Raw genomic sequence first — 18,764 nt, 5'->3', positions numbered from 1 at the left:
AGTTCTACAGCATAGCACTCTTCCTCATTCTCTGGGTCTTACATGTTCTCCACCCTCTCTACTGAGGTATTCTTTTGACATGGAGGAGGTGACATAGATGCCCACTAGACCGGAGCACATTTACCTATTCTAAGCAATTTGAAAGTTATGTGTCACAGAATTAAGTGTTACTCTACTGCAAAAGAATCTTATCCAAAAAAGGCTGAGATCAGCACTAAATATGTCTTTAAACAGAAATATTTAGAATATATTTTGGAATATGTCCAGTTATAAAGACAACTATAATAGGTTCTTCTCTAAGAACTATGACCTTCCCAAGGCTGAATGTTTAGAGTATCAGCCATGGATGCACTCCTGTAAATTAGTCCATTTTCAGTTTGAATACTCAAAGTGCATGTAACAGTGTCTTCAGCAATATCATCTTTTATTACTAGATAAACTAGAGGCAATGTCAATAACTTCTTTTGCTTAAGTAGTGTTGAGCTTTCCTTGTGTGTAAACTCTCATCCCTGACACAGAGCAAGAAATAATGAGCAGGTCTTGAAGTTCATTAAAGGTAAGGAATGAGTTGTCAAGTTTCATCCCTATTAGTGACTGTTAGCCAAACTTGAGGAAATGGGATGGGAGCCTTGACATATGACACAAAAGTGATACTTGAAACTTAGACTAGATCCCACCTCTCCTGAGCCACATCTTCATCTCCACACATACAATGAAGAAACTGTTTATTTCATAACTGGATTTTGTGAAGATGGAGACATGACCATATAGTTGTTTGGTGTGTGTGTGTGTGTGTGTGTGTGTGTGTGTGTGTGTGTGTGTGTGAGAGAGAGAGAGAGAGAGAGAGAGAGAGAGAGAGAGAGAGAGAGAGAGCATCAATGTGAGCCCTAATACAATATGCCAGGACTGGTTCCCAGTACCAGTAATGGGAGATTGGTTGAAGGAAAGAATATTCCTCATATTCTGATTTTGGGAGTGAATTCCTTTTCCTGTCCTCCAATGCTTTTCCTGGACTCTAGTGCCTAGCTATTCAATTCTCTATACCACCAACCACAACCTGAAGCTTGGTATTTATGCTGAAACCCTAAGAAGCAGAATCAAAACCAATATTCACTAGAGAGGGCTTTGTTTATACTTGACTCCAAGACAAGCTGTCAAATAGTGAATAAGGGATGCGTGATGGTGAAGACATCACTTCTGCAAATATACAGGTCTGTGAAGATGTTCTCAGACTCCTCACCCTGCATCCTCACAGTTGGTCCATCACAAACCCTCTCCCATCAGGTTGTCACACACATGCCCTGCTTAGACTGTGAGCTAGGTCACTGTATAAAGAATGAATTGGTTCCATTAGAGAGGTGGTATGGGATATTGAGAGTCAATTTATTTTCACCAGCATTACTCAGTGAAATTGGAGCAGGGTGGTTGTGGACCTCCTATAACAAGAAGCATTAAGGGAAATGTGAACACATCATAGGATTTATTATAAAAGAAAAACAGGAATTCTGTATGATTCAGTCAAACTAGTAGTATCAAAAGTACAAGAGAATCCTTGGCACTGCCATAGAGCATATTCAGACTAACTACCAGATTGTGAGGCTTAAAAAAGGAAGATAGGTATAGTCATAGATGTATGGTAACACTAAGGACCACACGCTCTTTTCTAGACTCATGTATCAATAATATTGGGATAGTTATTTCATCTTGAAAGGAATGTGGCTTTCTGCATGGACATTTATCTTCCAATTCTGTTATATCCTCTCCTGGCCTGTGGGATCTCATAGCTGTCTCACACACATTCCTGACCTCAGTGTAAAAAGGAGTGTTGTCTGTCGATGAGGCTATTGGATCTTCGCCTGTGACTGATGACAACACCCCAAGGTGAGTGTTACCATTTTACACATATGTCAGTATTTATCAGCAGTTAATTGATAGTGGTTATATTTTCTTATACTCAGGTGTGAAGCTTCAGGAGACAAGACCTAGACTGATCAAACTCTCACACTCATTTTCTCTCAGCTGCATTGTCAATGGTTATTCCATTACCAGCCTTGACCTGGATTTGACAGCTCCAAGACAGGTCCTAGAGTGGGTGAGTTATGTAAGTAGTGGTTGGTGGTTGTGACACCAGTTGAAGTCCTTCCTACAAGAGCTGACGGTTCATAATTAGAGAAATACCTGAGAACCAGTTCTTCCTAAAACTATACTCTGTGATCACTGAGGACACTTCCATATACTGCTGTTAAAGAAATATAGTGAGGGCACTTCTATGTGAGCCCAGGCACAAAACTTCATTCAGAAAAACTCATGACTAGAAGGGCAAAATCAGTAGACAACAAACCAAAGGAATCAAATTCAGAACAGACATGAAGAAAGTACAGTGTATTGTCTCTAGTCTTTATTCTCATATCTTTTGGGATCTGTTCACACAGAATATATTTGCAGGTAATGGCTGTGTGTAAGCTCTATGTGTGCTCATACAGATGCATTGGAGTGTTCAGTCATGTTTGCTGCTCATGCTTGAGATGTGATTACTTACTGACATTACAAAGTTTGTTAAATTTCAAGCAAATATTTCAGTAAAATAATTTATATGTGCACCCAATTTCTTAAGAGAAAAATGGAAAGTTGATCATGATTCCACAAAATACATCATGATCAGAGAGAAAAGATTCCCAAGTCTATGATTTATACAAATATCATCTATTCCCACATTTATCATATATAATTGGCATCTATGATTCAACTATGTATTACCATTTACAAATATTTAGTAATATAGTCATCCACCAACCTACCTACCATCTATACATCATATATTTATTCACCAACAGACATGACATTAATCTGTCTATATTTGGTATGGGACAATTCTATATTCTGTTAATTATGTTTTAAATAAACACTTATTGGCCAGTAGTCAGGCAAAAAATATAGGTGAGACAACAGACAGTAAGTAAAGACAGGTCACGGAGAACAAGAGAATTCTGGGTAGGAGGAAGCCCATTCTGCCACAGTCCTGCCCAGACAAGGAAGAAGGAAGATGTGACCTGCCACACTGAAAAAGGTACTGTGCCATGTGTCTAACATAGATAAGAATAATGTGTTAATATAAGTTATATGAGTTGAGTTAATAAGAAGCCTAAGCTAATGGGCCTATCAGTTTAATGCATACTCTCTGTGTGTGTGTTTTTTTTTTTTTGGGGGGGTAAACAGCTGTAGGAACTGACTGAGCAAAACAGAACCACCAATAAGCAGGCCCTCATGTTACATAGATTAACTAACTTAATAACAGAGAAGCAAAATTAAGTGTACTGTGTACAAATTGATGTTTCAAATGTCAGTAAATATATAAGAATCATTGAACTACTGTTACTACTGTTTTATAATTTTATAATTATATGCAAATTATTCCTTCTTTCTTCTCTGTATAAACTTAAACTGCATTTTAAAAAAACTTTTTAGCACACTCTACAGGTTACTACTGCAGTGGACTGTATAGTAAAGCTAAAGAGACCTCCCTTATGTAATGATTATTCTGGGTTTTCAACTTGACAGAATCTGAAATTAACTAAAACTACATCTATTAGGCATTCCTGTGTGGAAATTATTTCCTTCTTTCTTACTGTTTTTTGTAAAGTACAGACAAAGAATATAATTTATATAATGTCTATTCCTCCCTCTCCAATCTTCAATGCCAACATCTCCAATATTCATTCATGATTCCTTATGTCTTCTTGAACATATTATTTTTAAAAAGTCATACTTAAATGCATGTGGGCAGCACTGTTAGACGACAGATTAGATGAAGGCACCTGAAAAAAAGAACTTTAATTTTTGCCATTTTGCTCCTATAGGCTCATTATCCTTTCCTTTACAGCTAGTATCCACTTCATGCTATCTCAGTTCACAGCAATACCACTCATAACCACATAACCAAAAGTTGTTCAATATTACTACAAGGACATTTATTCAAGTATGTTTATAGCAGCATTATTTGTCAAAGTTAAAACATGAAAACAACATAGATATCCCTCTACCAAAGAATGGATGAAGAAAATGTGGCTCATTTACAAAATGGATACTACTCAGTGATAAAAGAATGACATATTGAAATTTTCATGCAAAGTGACAGAACTAGAAAAAACAATTCTGAGTGAGGTAAACTAGACCCAGAAAGATGACCATGGTATGTACTCAATGATAAGTAGAAAATGTAGATTTTCTTGAATTCTGTTGTCTCTACAGTAACCACCATGAATTGAAGATCTTCCCTGTGCATAGCCTCCCATTTGAGCTTAGGTCAAGAGAACATATAGAGTAGGAAAATACAAACAGTACCTCATCCTGCTCATCAAATAGAGTCAGTGATGACTCTTTGCACTGGGTCTACCATGCTCCAGGGAAGGGATCAGATTGGATCTCATCCATGTAATACTAGTGTCTCAATAAAATATACAAATTCTGTCAAGGACAGATTTATCATCTCTGGAGACAATTACAAAAACTCTCTGTACCTCATAATGGATAATCTGAAAGTCTATGATAAACCAAGTATTGCTGTGTCAAAATGCACATTGAGGAGAATAAGTATGAACCTAGACACCAACCTCCCTGCAGGGCATCTTTATGAACATAGGGAAGCAGTGAGAAAGTAGAAAGTCACCCTGAACAAGAACAGAAGTACATGAAGTGCTGGATTCCATATGTCTGAGCTGTGTCAGTACATTACTCAGAAAATCTTTCTACAAGTGTGGTGTGTAGACATATTTGAATTGATGAAACAGTATTTCCAACTTTGACATATATTTAAATATAGGTATAATCAACACTTACATTTGACCCAAATGAGATGGAGACCATGACACAGGGAAGAACTGCCTTTTCTGTGCGCAGCAGGATTAGGTATGAAATAATTTAGAAATCAAAAAAGTTGATTTCCCTAGACTCAGGAAGAATCTCATCTGGGTTTCATGGTTGAAACAGTATAGAATTCAAGTTAAACAGAAATATTAGGCATGGTCAGAGATCCATGAATCCAGAGAAGCTTTATACTCCTAATAGTCCTCATAAAATACACATCAAAACAAACACTGAAGATTTAAATCCATTTTTTTAAAAATAAGGTACACATTATTCATGTATTAGATGAACGAGATAGATCTTCTCAGAAGCAAAAATATTTATAGTTTATACATATGTCCCTTGGTAACAAGAAAAATAAGAAAGGAAGGAAGGAAATAAAAAAGACAGAGAAAAATACTCTCTACATTTCAGAAAACAACAGAAAAAGGAGAAAGAAGCTAAAAAAGTAAGTATCTAAAGAAAGCTTGACAAACGGGAGCAAAAAGAAGGAAAGTGAGAAGAACATTCCTAAGAGGCTGTGTTTCTCAGGAAGTTCTAGAAAGGGATTAAAGAAAGTGTCCTCACCGGGCGATGGTGGCGCACGCCTTTAATCCCAGCACTCGGGAGGCAGAGGCAGGCGGATCTCTGTGAGTTTGAGACCAGCCTGGTCTACAGAGCTAGTGCCAGGACAGGCTCCAAAGCCACAGAGAAACCCTGTCTCGAAAAAAAAATTGTCCTCAAGGCACAGGAGCCATTGGGAATTTTTTTTCCAAGAACTGGACATTCCAGGTGCTTCATAGGAATGCAGATTCCAAGAGAAGTGGGGGTGTGTTCAACAAATGATGCCTCCAGCATTTATGGAGACAGTACATATTTAAAGAACTTCAATTTGTAAGGGTAGGAAGACACTGCTAGTGAACCAGCTGCTCATCAGAACATTGGAGTATGAGACATTTAATGTTCTACAGTGATGGACTTTAAATACACTTTTCTATTTGAAAACATTTTTTCTTTATTTTTTGAGAATTTATACAAATCTGCAATGTATCTTGGTCATATCCTCACTCAACATTTTCCTTTCAATTCCTTCTCTTTGCCCCTCCCACCACATTTTACTCCCAAATTTATATCCTTAAAAAAAACTCAACAAATCTAAATTGTATTACCCATATTCCCATGAGTATGGAGTCACCTAATGAGTAAAGGTGATCACCAGTAGCTATACCTGAAAATAAAATGAATTCCATCCACCTGCAGCCATCATTGAATGCAGAGAGTTGATGACTGTTCTGCTAAGAATAGACATCTATGTGTGGTGCTTGTCCACAGACAGAATGCCTATATCAAAATTCCTGCATAGCCCACTTCCCTACCCCTCCATATTCTTCCCACAAGGCACAAGGAAAATCACTGAAGAGTGGGTTGAAAGAAGGAAAGTACCATAAAACAGGGAGGATTTCTGTGAGATGGTTACCTCTGGACATCACATGGTCATTACACACTTGAATTTTTATGGATTCCTGTACAATATATGTACAAAACCAAGCCAATTAAATGGTCCAGCACGTAGAGGAGACTGTACATGCCACACCCACCTGAGACCCTCAATATTTCTTACTGAAATAATCATACTTCAAAATTAAAATATTTCCAATATTTTTAAAATTAGATCACAGAAATATTCAAAAATAAACAGTGCAAATATCATAGTACTATGAGGAAATCTTCTAATGGTGTTTGGCCAAGGAGCATATGCTTACACTGTCTTCTATATTTGTACCAATACATTGGTGCTTCTCTAAGCCTTGGTCAGTAAAGCCTTTTATGAAATGTGTGAAAGTATGTAAACATGACTTCTCTAATACTGAAAATTGGTGACCCCTGAATACTCACTTTTATGGATTTGCAGCAAGTCCCTAGCAGCTTGCTGCAGGATCCCAGTGGTGGCAGATCCACAAACCATGGCAGCAGGTCCACAATCCAAGGTGACTGGTCCCCGGTGAGCCTAGCCAGTGGGGTGAGTATGTGGTGGGTGGGAGGTACATAGACAGCCACATCATTAAAGTGGAATTAGATATTTATTAGTTGAGTTATGGAGGGGAAAGAAAAGGGGGTGAGAGAGAGAGAAAGAGAGGGAGACAGAGAAGTAAGAGAGAGGGGGAGAGAGAGAACAGGAAGAAGCTGAGAGGGTTGGGGTCTGAAGCTGCAGGCAGAAATGGAGTGGGTGTGGCTTGTCTCTTAAAGAGACAAATAATCATAACATTCCCAGGTCTTTGCTATAATAAAAACTGGAGGATTAGCAACACAGGTTGAATGAATTGGGGTGGTTGATTCTCAAGACTCCTTCTGGCTTATTTGTGGGTGTCATCTTTGGTAAGGGGAACCTGAGAAGGCTGGGTGTTGGCCACATCCTGGTATAGCTGGTATGTTTGCACCTGTCTGGTGTTTCTGGCATGGGAATGCCTGGTGTCTCTTATACCTGTTTAAGGTATTGGCAGAGCAAAGAACAAAGTTAAATTAAGGAAAAAAATTAGGACCAGAGAATTGAGGGAGATGTATCTGACCTGTTTAAGGTGGGTCCTTTAATTCAGCTCCCTGGAACTCACAAAAATTCTTTGGTTTGTGAAAACAGAAGTTTTAGGCACATACATTGTATAATGACTGTGATATATTTTTCTACAATGAAAAGTATTTTTAAGACTATGGAAAGCAGCATAAGAGAGAAATTTTATCTGAAATTTGTTTGATGAGGTTGGTTTAAAAAAAAACTTGCAAAACCTCTCAGCTATCAAACTGTATCAAAGATCATTGAGAAGGATAAGATTTTACTTGAGTTACTGATTAAAAAATGACACTTGGTTGGCACCAAGAGATATTCTTTAGGGGCCTCCATTTTCTCTGCAGGTCACATTTGCCTTTTGCTGTTTAGCGCAGGGCCTGCCAGGCTCCAGAAGATCCTGGGAGCTAAGAAATCTGTAGGAAGACAGGCCTGCCTTGAACTGATCAGCTAGGCTGTCAATTACAGCAATTCTGGCCATATCAGGAGGTCTTCAGCTTAGATGAAGGCAGTTTTTCCCAGCATCGATGGATGTTGTTGTGTGTCCATTTGCCTTCTGTCTTCTTTGCTTCTAGAAGCCAACCCATCTCTTTTTGTTATGAAAAGTCTTTTAATAATTAAATATTTAAATATCACATTCCCCAGATCTCTGAGCAGTTGAGAGCTGTTTATTAGGTATAACTACAGTATAGACTCTGTCTGGAAGGTTGGGTCTGAGCTTGACTGTACTGGCTTTTAACAAGAAAGATTTACACTCATAAAAAGGCAGAAAGAAGAAAAAACTGCTTGTAATATAAGGTTGATGACAGAAATGACAATAGTAGAGGACAGCTTAATATATTTTACATGAGGGTTGGATTAAATATAAGGCATTTTGTGAGAGAATTAAAAGTACATACCAGTTTAAGGCATGAGACATTGTTTTTGTAGTCTGAAATGAGATGTAATGAACAATTATTATACAGAGAGAGAGTAAACAGGAATTGAGCAAAGTGGATGCTCTTGGTGGGCCCTACCAAAAGCATGCCACTGTGCAAAACACATGTAACAGAGTCAGCAAGAGGAATTTAGTGAAAAAAAAATAAGTAAACCGGGGGACAAGACAGGGCATTCTTTAGTAAAGATGGGAGAACTTGGTCACTTGACCTGGCTCTCAGCCAAGATGGTGGCGAAGTCACCTGACCATAGTCAGAATGGCAGCAGCCACATGTTGTATGAAAAAAACACAATTTTTGAGCTGTAATGATTTTAAGCTTAATAAGAGAGACCTAAATGAATGATCTGCCCTGTCATTGAGCTGCCATTCCATACCACAGGCCACAGAGGGGAGGAAACAGCTGGAACTGAAAGATCTGCATCATGCCATGGCTGGAATTGAAAAATCCAGTTGGAATTTTAAAAAGCTGGGGAACTGGCATGGCTGGTTGCTATCCACAGCTGAAATTGTGAAAACCCATGAAACAGTGGCACCACAAGGCCTATAACGGGGATAGGTGGGGTGCAAATTGGCACAAACACCCAGGACCTGTGAGATGGGCATCCCCTGACTCTGGGTGGGGTGCTATGGCCTGGCTGGATCTGGTCAGTCAGGGTGACTCAGAAGCCGTAGACACCAAAGGCTGCTCCAAACTGTCTTTTATGACAAGGAAAAAAAAAAAGACAAGAAATGGAAAAAAAAGATGAAGAATCTGAGAGACCCTGGGTACCCAATCAAATGCACTGCACAGAGTTTTTGGGTGGGCTGATTAACCTCGGGTTAGTCCAAACACAATTTTAGTTAAGGAAAGCAACCATAGCAGAACAGGACACTGATGAGTGGGGAAGCCGGTAGTGGGAGTAGGAAAAAAAACTCTGGCTCAGGATCCCAATCTCTGGAGATGAACCGGAGCGGGAGGGTCTTTCCGAGTCATGGGGCACCAATGTTATGGATTTGCAGTGAATCCCCAGCAGCTTGCTGTGTGGTCCCAGTGGCAGCAGGTCCACAAACCAAGGTGGCTGGTCCCCAGCTATGTGGCGGTGGGTTGGTCCCCAGCGAGCCCAGCCAGTGTTGTGAGCAGGTGATGTGTGGGAGGCACATAGACAGGAATATAATACAGAATAGAATTGGATATGTATTAGTTGAGTTATGGAGGGGAAGGAAAAAAGGGAGAAAGTGGCTGAAAGAGAAGAGAGGGAGGGATGGAGACAGAGGGGAGAGAGAAAGAGAGGGAGAGAGAGAACAGGAAGAGGAGGATAGGGCCGGGGTCTAAGGCTGTAGGCAGGAAGGGAGTGGGCATGGCTTATCTCTTAAAGAGACAAAACAATCATAACACTCACCCCAAAATAAACATATTATATATGTTATGAAAACCAAGAAAGGTAGCAAGAGACTTCTGCAAGAATGTGATAGAATAGGGTGCTGCCTTTTAGGTACAGTATAGCCATAGCAATTATGCACATGTAGCAGAAACAACATGCTGCATATAGTCAGAAAAAAAGGAACTGAAAGGAAGTATGGAAGAGAAGATTGGAAGAGAGTGAGAAGGAACAGTAAAGAAGAAATGAGGAGGCAGAAGTTCAGCAGGGAGGCTGGGACAGAGGGGAAAAAGGAAAGGAAAGGAAAGGAAAGGAAAGGAAAGGAAAGGAAAGGAAAGGAAAGGAAAGGAAAGGAAAGGAAAGGAAAGGAAAGGAAAGAAGAGGCATGAGAGTAGGAGAGGCCAGAAAGGGTCATCAGAAGTGAGTAGCAGAGGAAAGACAGTAGTAGGAATGACTGATTCATAGATTAGCTTGAATAAGTTTTATTCTGTCTAAATCTTTATATAAATTCTGCTTCAGCAATAAGTTCTCTTTTCCTGTTTCAAATGAAATATTTTCCAGTTCCTTCATCAAAAATATAAAGAAAATCGCACCATTCCAATGTTGCTAAAATGCTGCTAGAGGCTTGCCTACAGGCCAATCTAGTAAGAATATTTTCTTCCAACTGAAGTTCATAATTCCCAGATTATCATAGCTTTTTCTACATTGAGAAAGTTCTAACCATCATTTGAATACAAAATATCGTACTGATATTGTAACGGGAATCATTAACTGAACATCCATGAGTCCAGTAGACATTACTGAATAAATAACTAAAAAATCTCAAGTATAGAGATGCACCTCTAAAATAGAAAATAATTGTGCATAATGTGCATGTTTACCCTAAAGGCATTCCTATTGAACATTTTTCTTAGTGATTCCTGCAGGAGGGTTTCATGGAGAAGGGAACTGCTAGAAGCATGAAAGAACAAACCGTGGACACAAACTCTGTCTGACGTAACCAAAGAAAAAATTCTTGAATAAGAGGTTCACACACCACTTCTCCAAAATCATATGAAAAATATGCAATTATTCTTGTAATCTTTTACATGTTCTAAAAATTACAATAAAAAATCAGACAAACCAAAGGTGAGACACACTGAGCATAATTTCTGAAAATATTCTAACAAACATTGCATCCTGAACAAGTGTGGGGCGGGGTGGACTTATATTGTAAGGTGCCCATCAGAGCTTGCAGAGAATGGCAGGCTCCACAATGTTAAGACCTGTCTCCACCACTGCTACTCATATACAGAATATGAACAGAGGGAAAAGGAAGACAACATGTGGGGTGCTCAATGTGAATGAATTGGTGGATATTCTATGGGATTTACTGACAGATTGTTTTGAGCTATTCTCTGCCATTCCCTGATGATTTATATTATCAAGGCATGGAGAAAAGCCCTGAATCCCCTTTCTCTATGGTGATCTTCACCACAAGACAAACAGTTCCCATTGTTCAAGCAAGTCCTGCTCTCCACTTCTTGTCACCACTTAGGGTTCTCTGTATTTTTATTGCTTCAGGTAACATAACCATGAAGATTGGTTCTATGTAACTGCTTTTTACAAGGTGTCATGAAGTACTGCCTCTCCATTCCTCACCAATACAACAATCATATTTAGGAACCTGCTTTTACAATTCACTTCAAGTGGTAAGAAGACACGGAAGTAAATTAAAAAGTACATAGTGTCAGAGACACAGGAAAACAGAAAATAGGAACTAAGAAATACCCAGGTGTAGTGTCCCTAAAACCACTTATGTGCATATAATCAATCCCTTGAAGCTCCTCTTAGATGAAAAACTAAATAATATGTGCTAAGCACTTGTGAGTTGCATCCTCACAAGTTGGATTTTCTAGGTGAGTGATAAAAAAATTAACTGCAATGACAACAGAAAGGATTTTAAGTAGTTCCTTAATCCTGATTTCACATCAGCAAGAGCTTGAAGTGCATTTTATGACTAAATTCCATCTAAGCACTCTGTTGGGATTTACAGGGATATGCACTGAGGATGTGATTTCTTCTGTTATCTGCAATGCATGAATGTGGAGTTACTTAATGTTTTCATCCAAGGTGTGCACAATGTGAATCATACATTTTCCTATTTATATGCAAGTGGGAATCCAGTGCCAGAAAAATGTTACTCATTATTTTTTTATCACTAGGTCATCTAAGAAACACAAGGGAAATTCTAAGAAACCTGAGGAAAAAAGTGTAAATTAAGCCCCTGCTTCCTTTTATCCTCTCAGGAACCTCCCACAATGCAGAGCAGCCCTCATGCTCAGGCTGTAAATTCCATGCTTAGATGAGAAGCCCCATCTCCTTCTCAATAAAGCCTCCACTAGGGCATGGTTGTCCTGGTGCTGCTCTTCTGCCTTGTGACATTTCCAAACTCTATGTGTTTCAGGGTTTCAGAAAAGAGATGCAGGCATGTCTTCTGTGGGATACATGTATCATGATGCTTGTACCTGTTCCCAGGTTCCCTGTCCCAGGTTCAGCTGAAGGAGTAAGGACCTGATCTAGTACAGCCCTCACAGACCCTGTCCCTCACCTGAACTATCTCTATATTCTCATTATCTAGTCATGGTGTAAGCTGGGTCTGTCTGAAGTGGATGTGAAGAATCTGGAGTGGTGGAAGCACAAATTATAATTCTGATCTCAAATCCCAAGTCAACATCAGCAGGGACACCTCCTGTTGCAAGTATTCTAATTGTACTTAATGATAAAGAGCCTAAGTCAGCTACCAGAGGCAAAAACTGAAGGATCAGAAAAGCAGAGTATTCAGCCACTAGAGAGTTTTCACCACTACCAATGCACAAACCAAATGGGGAAGGTCCTGTCTCTACCAAGCCTCTGACTCAATGCTGTCTCTCCAAAACCTCAGACCGCCTCTCAGACTGAAACCTCAGACTTCATCTGAGCTCTTGTCTCCTCCTGTCTTATTTTCCACTCTCTGCCCACGCATTGAAACCAGTCCCTGCTACCCTAGTGCTGGGATTAAAGGCATACGAGTCCAGGTGCTGGGATCACCTTTGTGTGAGCTCCATTTCTGTTTTACACAGATTAAATCTCTTGTATCCCAGTGTAGTATTGCACTCACAGAGATCTGTCCACCTCTCTCTTCCTAGTGCTGGATTTACAGGTGTGTGCCACCATTGCCTGACATCTATGGCTATCTAGTGACTTGGTTCTGCACTCTGGTCTTCAGGAAGCTTTATTTGTTAGATCACAAACAAAATATCACTTCACCTCCAAGAGCAATGTTTTCATAAAACTGAACAATCTACAAACTTTGAACACAGCCATGAATTACTGTGCCAGAGACACAGGGAACTCCAGTGTGAGCTTGGACAGGAACCTCTCTACTCAGACCAGCAGGGGATGCTGAGGACGAACGAGAACTCTGAATACCAGAGATGGTGACTTCAGAAACTAGGAACTTCAGAAATATGCTTCAATTATACCTGTTTGATGCCATAACCTTTTTTTTCTTCTTTTACACAAATAAATACTCTAGAGTACACTTTACTTGTCATAGCCTATTAATCTTGCTTTTTAATTACACACCAATCATCTGTGTTACATCACAATATTTTAGGATGTTTAATTGCTTCTTGTTAGACAAACAGCACATTAATTTTATATATTCCATATATACATTTCATCAAATATACATATATTTATAAATATATAAATGTATACACATATACAATATATATGTAATATTATATATATAATTAGTAGTGTGAATTGCAAAAGTTGTTGATTGCCAATTTTATAATACATACTTAGAAATTTTGAATAATCTTTCATTCATCCTCTTTATTTTGAAACTCGTGATAAAGAAACCACAACTGCCCCGAATTGATGTTAATTTCCAGTTACTTTAGAAAATGAACCATCACCATTTTTTTTTACTTTTAATCTAATAGGACCTTATAAAAGTATACAGTTGTTATAACTGTTGCAAAATTCTATTTTTGAACATTAGCATTTTGGTAAAAATTAGCTTGAACTTCAAAATCTAAGCAAATGATTCCTCTATAGGCATATTGTGCAACTCAGACCCACAAATTTCTCAGCCACAGTTAAGCACATCCCAACAGACATCACCCCTAGTTCCTGGTTCATATCTCTTTAGACTTTCTCATAGACAACTGAGTTCTGTGATTTTAAGTTTGTGCTTTTGTTGCTCCAAAAATTACTCCTCTGTACTCTCTGTTGTTAGAGACATGAAGAACAGATGTCTCATTTTTGAGCTTGACAAGTGTCTTCAGAGAAGCCATGTTGGCTGTGAGCTCCATGTTAATGAATCCCAGACTTGGAGCAGATTAATAAAGGAAAAGTGAATCTTTTCACCTGAGGCTGAGGCTTCTCCAGAAATTCAGGCAGTGATACCAATAGTGAGTGATGAAGCTTTGGAGACCACATTGACTATTTTCTTAGAATCCTGACAGCAGAACACATAACTGTGAATTGAATAACTCCACACTATGTTGAACTCAAAGATTCCATTTTTGTATTTTCCAGGGTCAGTGTGAGGATCACCTTACATGGTTGTTCCTGAAATGAATGAATAGGGTAAAAGTTTAATGAGTTTGTTGGACTTAAAATATATCAGGACCAATACCTCTAATCTAATCCCAGGTTTTTACTTTTGACCTAGGTTATCCAGAACTTTTTATGGAGAGAGTACAAATATGAATTAAAAGACTTCACATATTCATAATAAGGTAAATAAATTCTTAAACAAAGGCACAGGCAAAATTTTTCCTCTGGAGTAGAAAAGAAGTAACAATTGTTTATAGAAATGCTCTTGAATTTCTCTTCTCTTCAGTATGTCCTCTGATTCGTTATAGATGATTTTAAAGAAGAGGGATACCTAAGTGATACATATGCATTATCTAACATCAGAATGGCTATTCCTGCAGCATGAGCCATGAAAGGGTGGGGAAATAATGGTATGTTTTTCCCCTAATTCTGATTGATGATGGAATATTGTCATCTTAGAAGAAAGTAACAGCTAACCAAATGTGAAAAGATATTTTACAAATTATATATAGGATTATCTGCAAATAGATTTTTCATACATAATTGAAGGACCCCACCAATTCTTAGCTGGATGGGAAGATGGTCCCAGATAAAGTTGCCTGCCAAATTATTTGATATTTACCAATATTCCTTAATCATTTGCTTTCTGGATTTTTGTTTTAAGCTTCAGCTATACAGTTTTTACTAATCTTCTTTATTCCTTCTGTTTATGATCCCTACATGAAATGTTTTCCACCCAGCTTCTCCCACATCTTCCAAACATTGGTCCTTACCAACCTTATACTTACTTAAGCACAGTTAATGATGCTCATATCTACATGTATGTGAACCCAAGCACTGCCGCATAGGAAACATACTAGTGACCATACTCTCATAAAAGAGTGACTATATCACTTGTCCAGAAAAAATATATTTCCAGCTTCTCCTCAGTAAGAAGTAGGACCAAGGAATTTCAGCCCTATCTCTACCAGGGTTTTGGCCCTATTTGGGTTATACAGACAATAACAACCATTATGAGTTCATGATTGTGATATTCATGTCATGTCCAGAAGACAGCATTTCACAGCACCCTTCCCTGGGCTCCACACATTACAATCTTCCAACATCCCCTTCATTAGTGGTCTTTGAGCCTTGGAGGAATTTGAATGATACTGAAAATCTTACGTCACACAACTTATTGAAGACTGGGAAGGACAGTTTCTGGCTTATAGAGAATACAGACTGTTCGTTTGAGACTCTGTGTATTTGGTGTTCTGGCATCTGCTGTGTAGGCTTGAAACTAGAATGAAAGTCAAGACAAGAAAAGATCTCTTAAGTGAAGGATAAGAGGTAAAAACACAGGGCAACACAATGGTTTTCAAAGAAAAAGCTGGGTGTATTGAGAAAAAGGGACTGAGTGGGTAGAAAGCAAAGCACGAGAGTTTGGGAAAATAGAAACAAAGCCTTCTAAAAATACAAAATTGATGTAAAAGTTTTGTGTTTGGTAATAGACACTTGTTAAATGTCCCCATTATGATGAAAATATAAATACTCAGAAATAAATGTGATCTAAGACAACATGAAGCCAGCCATGTATTGCCTGGTATTGAGTTGGGATTGGCAGAGTGGGAAGAACAAAGTAATCATAGGGAGAACTTCAGGATGCAAACAACTAAGTGCTGCAAATACAAATATCTCTCCACTGAGAGGAAGACAGGCAGAACAAAGAATGTATCATTTGCCAAAGTCCATGGGGCTTTTGATAGCACCTCTCAGAACTGAGTAGAATTCCGAAAAGTTTCAAGTGTTCCTGCCAGGATTCACCTCAGGAAGAAGCCATGTTCAGCAGAGACAGAGGGACAGACAATACTTATATCTAGAAACACAGCTATGTGTGGAGCTTTTCTATTTCACATTGATCCAAAAGAGGTGGACGGTGTGGAAAGACAACATTTTCTATGCATATAGTGAGAAGAGAACTAAATAAAATGTGGTGAATATATAACAAGGATATTATGTATACAGAGCTACATTAGTGCTTCATATTCTATAACTGTCATCAGTGTGTATGACGTCTTATATCTGCTCTGAGTAGTGCCTTCTGGCCAGGTACAACTACAGAGCCTGATATGGCAGAAAGATATGCAAATAAGGCTTCTTTTGCTTATAAAAACCAGCCCTGTCTTGTCCCTTCAGCTCTGGCAGAGGAGATCAGCCTTGGATTCCCAAGTCCTCCCATTCAGTGGTCAGCACTGAACAGGTCACTCACCATGGATTTAGGGCTCATATTGGTTTTCTTTGTCCTTATTTTAAAAGGTAATTCATAAAGATGAGATGTTGTGCACTGTGTGTACATGGAAAAGAGAAATATATCTTCTATGTCAGTTTTCTAACCAGAATTGTGTGTGTTTACAGGTGTCCACTGTGAGGTGCAATTGCTGGAGTCTGGAGGAGACATAGTGCAGCCTGGAAAGTCCCTGAAACTCTTCTGTGCAGCCTCTGGATTCACCTTCAGTAGTCATGCAATGGCCTGGGTCCGCCAGGCTCCCGAGAAGGGGCTGGAGTGGGTGGCAACCATTATTTACGATGGTAGTGTCACCTACTATACCGATGCAGTGAAGGGCCGGTTCACAATCTCCAGAGACAATGCCAAGAACACTCTGTACCTGGAAATGAGCAGTCTGAGGTCAGAGGACACAGCCATGTATTACTGTACAAGAGACACAGTGAGTGAATGTTACTGTGGACTCAGACAAAAACATCCCTGTGGGGGAACACAGGGCCAGCAGGGGGCTCTGAGAGCACTTAGAAATCTGGGTCACAGAAGAGCCTGCTCAGAGAAACATGAAAGACTGGACTTATTTGTGTCTGCACTATCTCTCCATATCTCACTTAGGGTTTTTCTCTACAAATATAGTGAGTATTAATCCTTGAATGTCAATTGTTTATTCAAATTCATGTTTTCTGTTGTGTTGTGTGTTCCTCCCTGTTACCCTTTATCTCTCAGTCTACCTGTCTCTGTCTCAATATCTCTCACTCTTTCTCTTTCACTACTCTCTCTCTCTCTCTCTCTCTCTCTCTGTCTCTCTCTCTCTCTCTCTCTGTGTGTGTGTGTGTGTGTGTGTGTGTGTGCTAACATATGATGCATTTCTCTAGCAATCTGCACCACTTGTTTTGAAACAAATCCTATCTGTGGGCCTGAATCTCAATGACTGGATTATCTGATTTTCCAGTGAGTCCCAGTGGTTGTTCAGTTTCCACATACCCTATACAGTATACCTGGTTTGCTGCCACACACATTTCTTTCTCTATTATTATATTTTTTAAGTTATGAATTCTGAGTGCTATGTTTAGAACCAACTGAAGGGTTCTTGTGTGTCAAAAACTTGATTTTTGCAGTCCCGTTGTAGTTTCTTTTTAAATTTAGGATGTCCTTTACCTGAACAAAATGCAGACCATCACACTGAGATAGAGTGATCTTGTCTTTTGACATGCATCAGTTCCTTAAGAAGCCAAAAGTGATTGTAAACCCTACAAGATGCAGGCAGCTCAGACCCGCACGTGAGTCTAGAGGACTCTGTGTCATCTGTTTTTCTCCATGAGCACTATACTACCCAAACAGAAGTAAATACCCCTAATTTAAAAAGTGTATTTTAAAAAGTTCTCATCCAGTTCTGTGATTTAGCCCAATGGTCTAGTCTGTGTGTGGTTTATATGAGACCTTGATTCAAATGGAAATTTTTAATAATTATATTTCTTGTATTGAATAAATACTGTTGTTGACTCCTCACCCTGTTCCAGGTTATGGTTTCTGTTATCCAAGAGAATAGTTTAATTTTTGTTTCCAAGAAAAACACCTTTCTCTCTCTTCTCTATTCTGAGTCAGGAGGTTAACAGATAGCTCTAGGAACCCAGAGGAGAGGTGATGTTCTCATGAGTACACACTGTTCTGCCCTCCATGTTCTGATTGGGATGCTTTACCTTGAACAGGGCATATGGGAGGAGGGATAGCGTGAAGATAACATTTCTAACAACTACAGAAATGGATGTTAAACCAAAAGAATTAGTTGCCTGTAACCAATGATATGAGTGCATTTACCCAAGGAAAGAATAAGACCAAGAATTATAGGTATGGATGAGAAGGGATGCCTGTGCTATGGAAATGGAAATATGGTTCTACTAAGATATTCTGAAAACTCTGCGGGTCCCTCAGAAATTTGCACAAGATGCTGTGACCCTGCAATCTTGCTCCTGGAAGAACAGACAAAAGAAGCAAGTTAGTGCAGTAAATCAGGAAAGAAGGGAGGAGAGAAGAGAAAAGACATAGGAGTAGGAGAGGACAGAAAGGTAAAGGAGAGAGAGAAAGAGGGAAGAGGGTAAGTGAGGTAAATCAGTGTATTCACAGTACATTATAAATGATCATGGTGATTTGTTTTTAAGCAGAATGAATGACATAGTTGGAAAATTTTTTTTCAAATAGCATAGGATGTTAATATAT

General features: G+C 39.0%; 1 protein-coding gene and 1 gene segment (V, D, J or C); both read left to right on the top strand.

The window, feature by feature from the left end:
- Positions 1–16,471: 16,471 nt before the first annotated feature.
- On the top strand, positions 16,472–17,193 carry LOC126494684 (Ig heavy chain V region 914-like). The segment is given in 2 exon segments: positions 16,472–16,582; positions 16,682–17,193. Coding segments are annotated over 2 exon segments (558 nt in total).
- A 1,204-nt stretch (positions 17,194–18,397) lies between these two features.
- The window catches only part of LOC126494682 (uncharacterized), an 11,708-nt gene continuing 11,341 nt past the window's right edge, over positions 18,398–18,764 (top strand). The window contains exon 1 of the mRNA XM_050132127.1: positions 18,398–18,542. Coding sequence (XP_049988084.1) covers positions 18,398–18,542 — 145 coding nt within the window. The remainder of the gene's footprint in view (positions 18,543–18,764) is intronic.

Source organism: Alexandromys fortis, unplaced genomic scaffold (assembly GCF_014885135.2).
Source record: "Alexandromys fortis isolate MF-2015 unplaced genomic scaffold, M_Fortis_MF-2015_v1.1 scaffold_323, whole genome shotgun sequence".
Lineage (NCBI taxonomy): Eukaryota > Metazoa > Chordata > Mammalia > Rodentia > Cricetidae > Alexandromys > Alexandromys fortis.
Note: the sequence above shows the minus strand (reverse complement) of the source record. Positions and strands in the feature narration are given on the sequence as shown.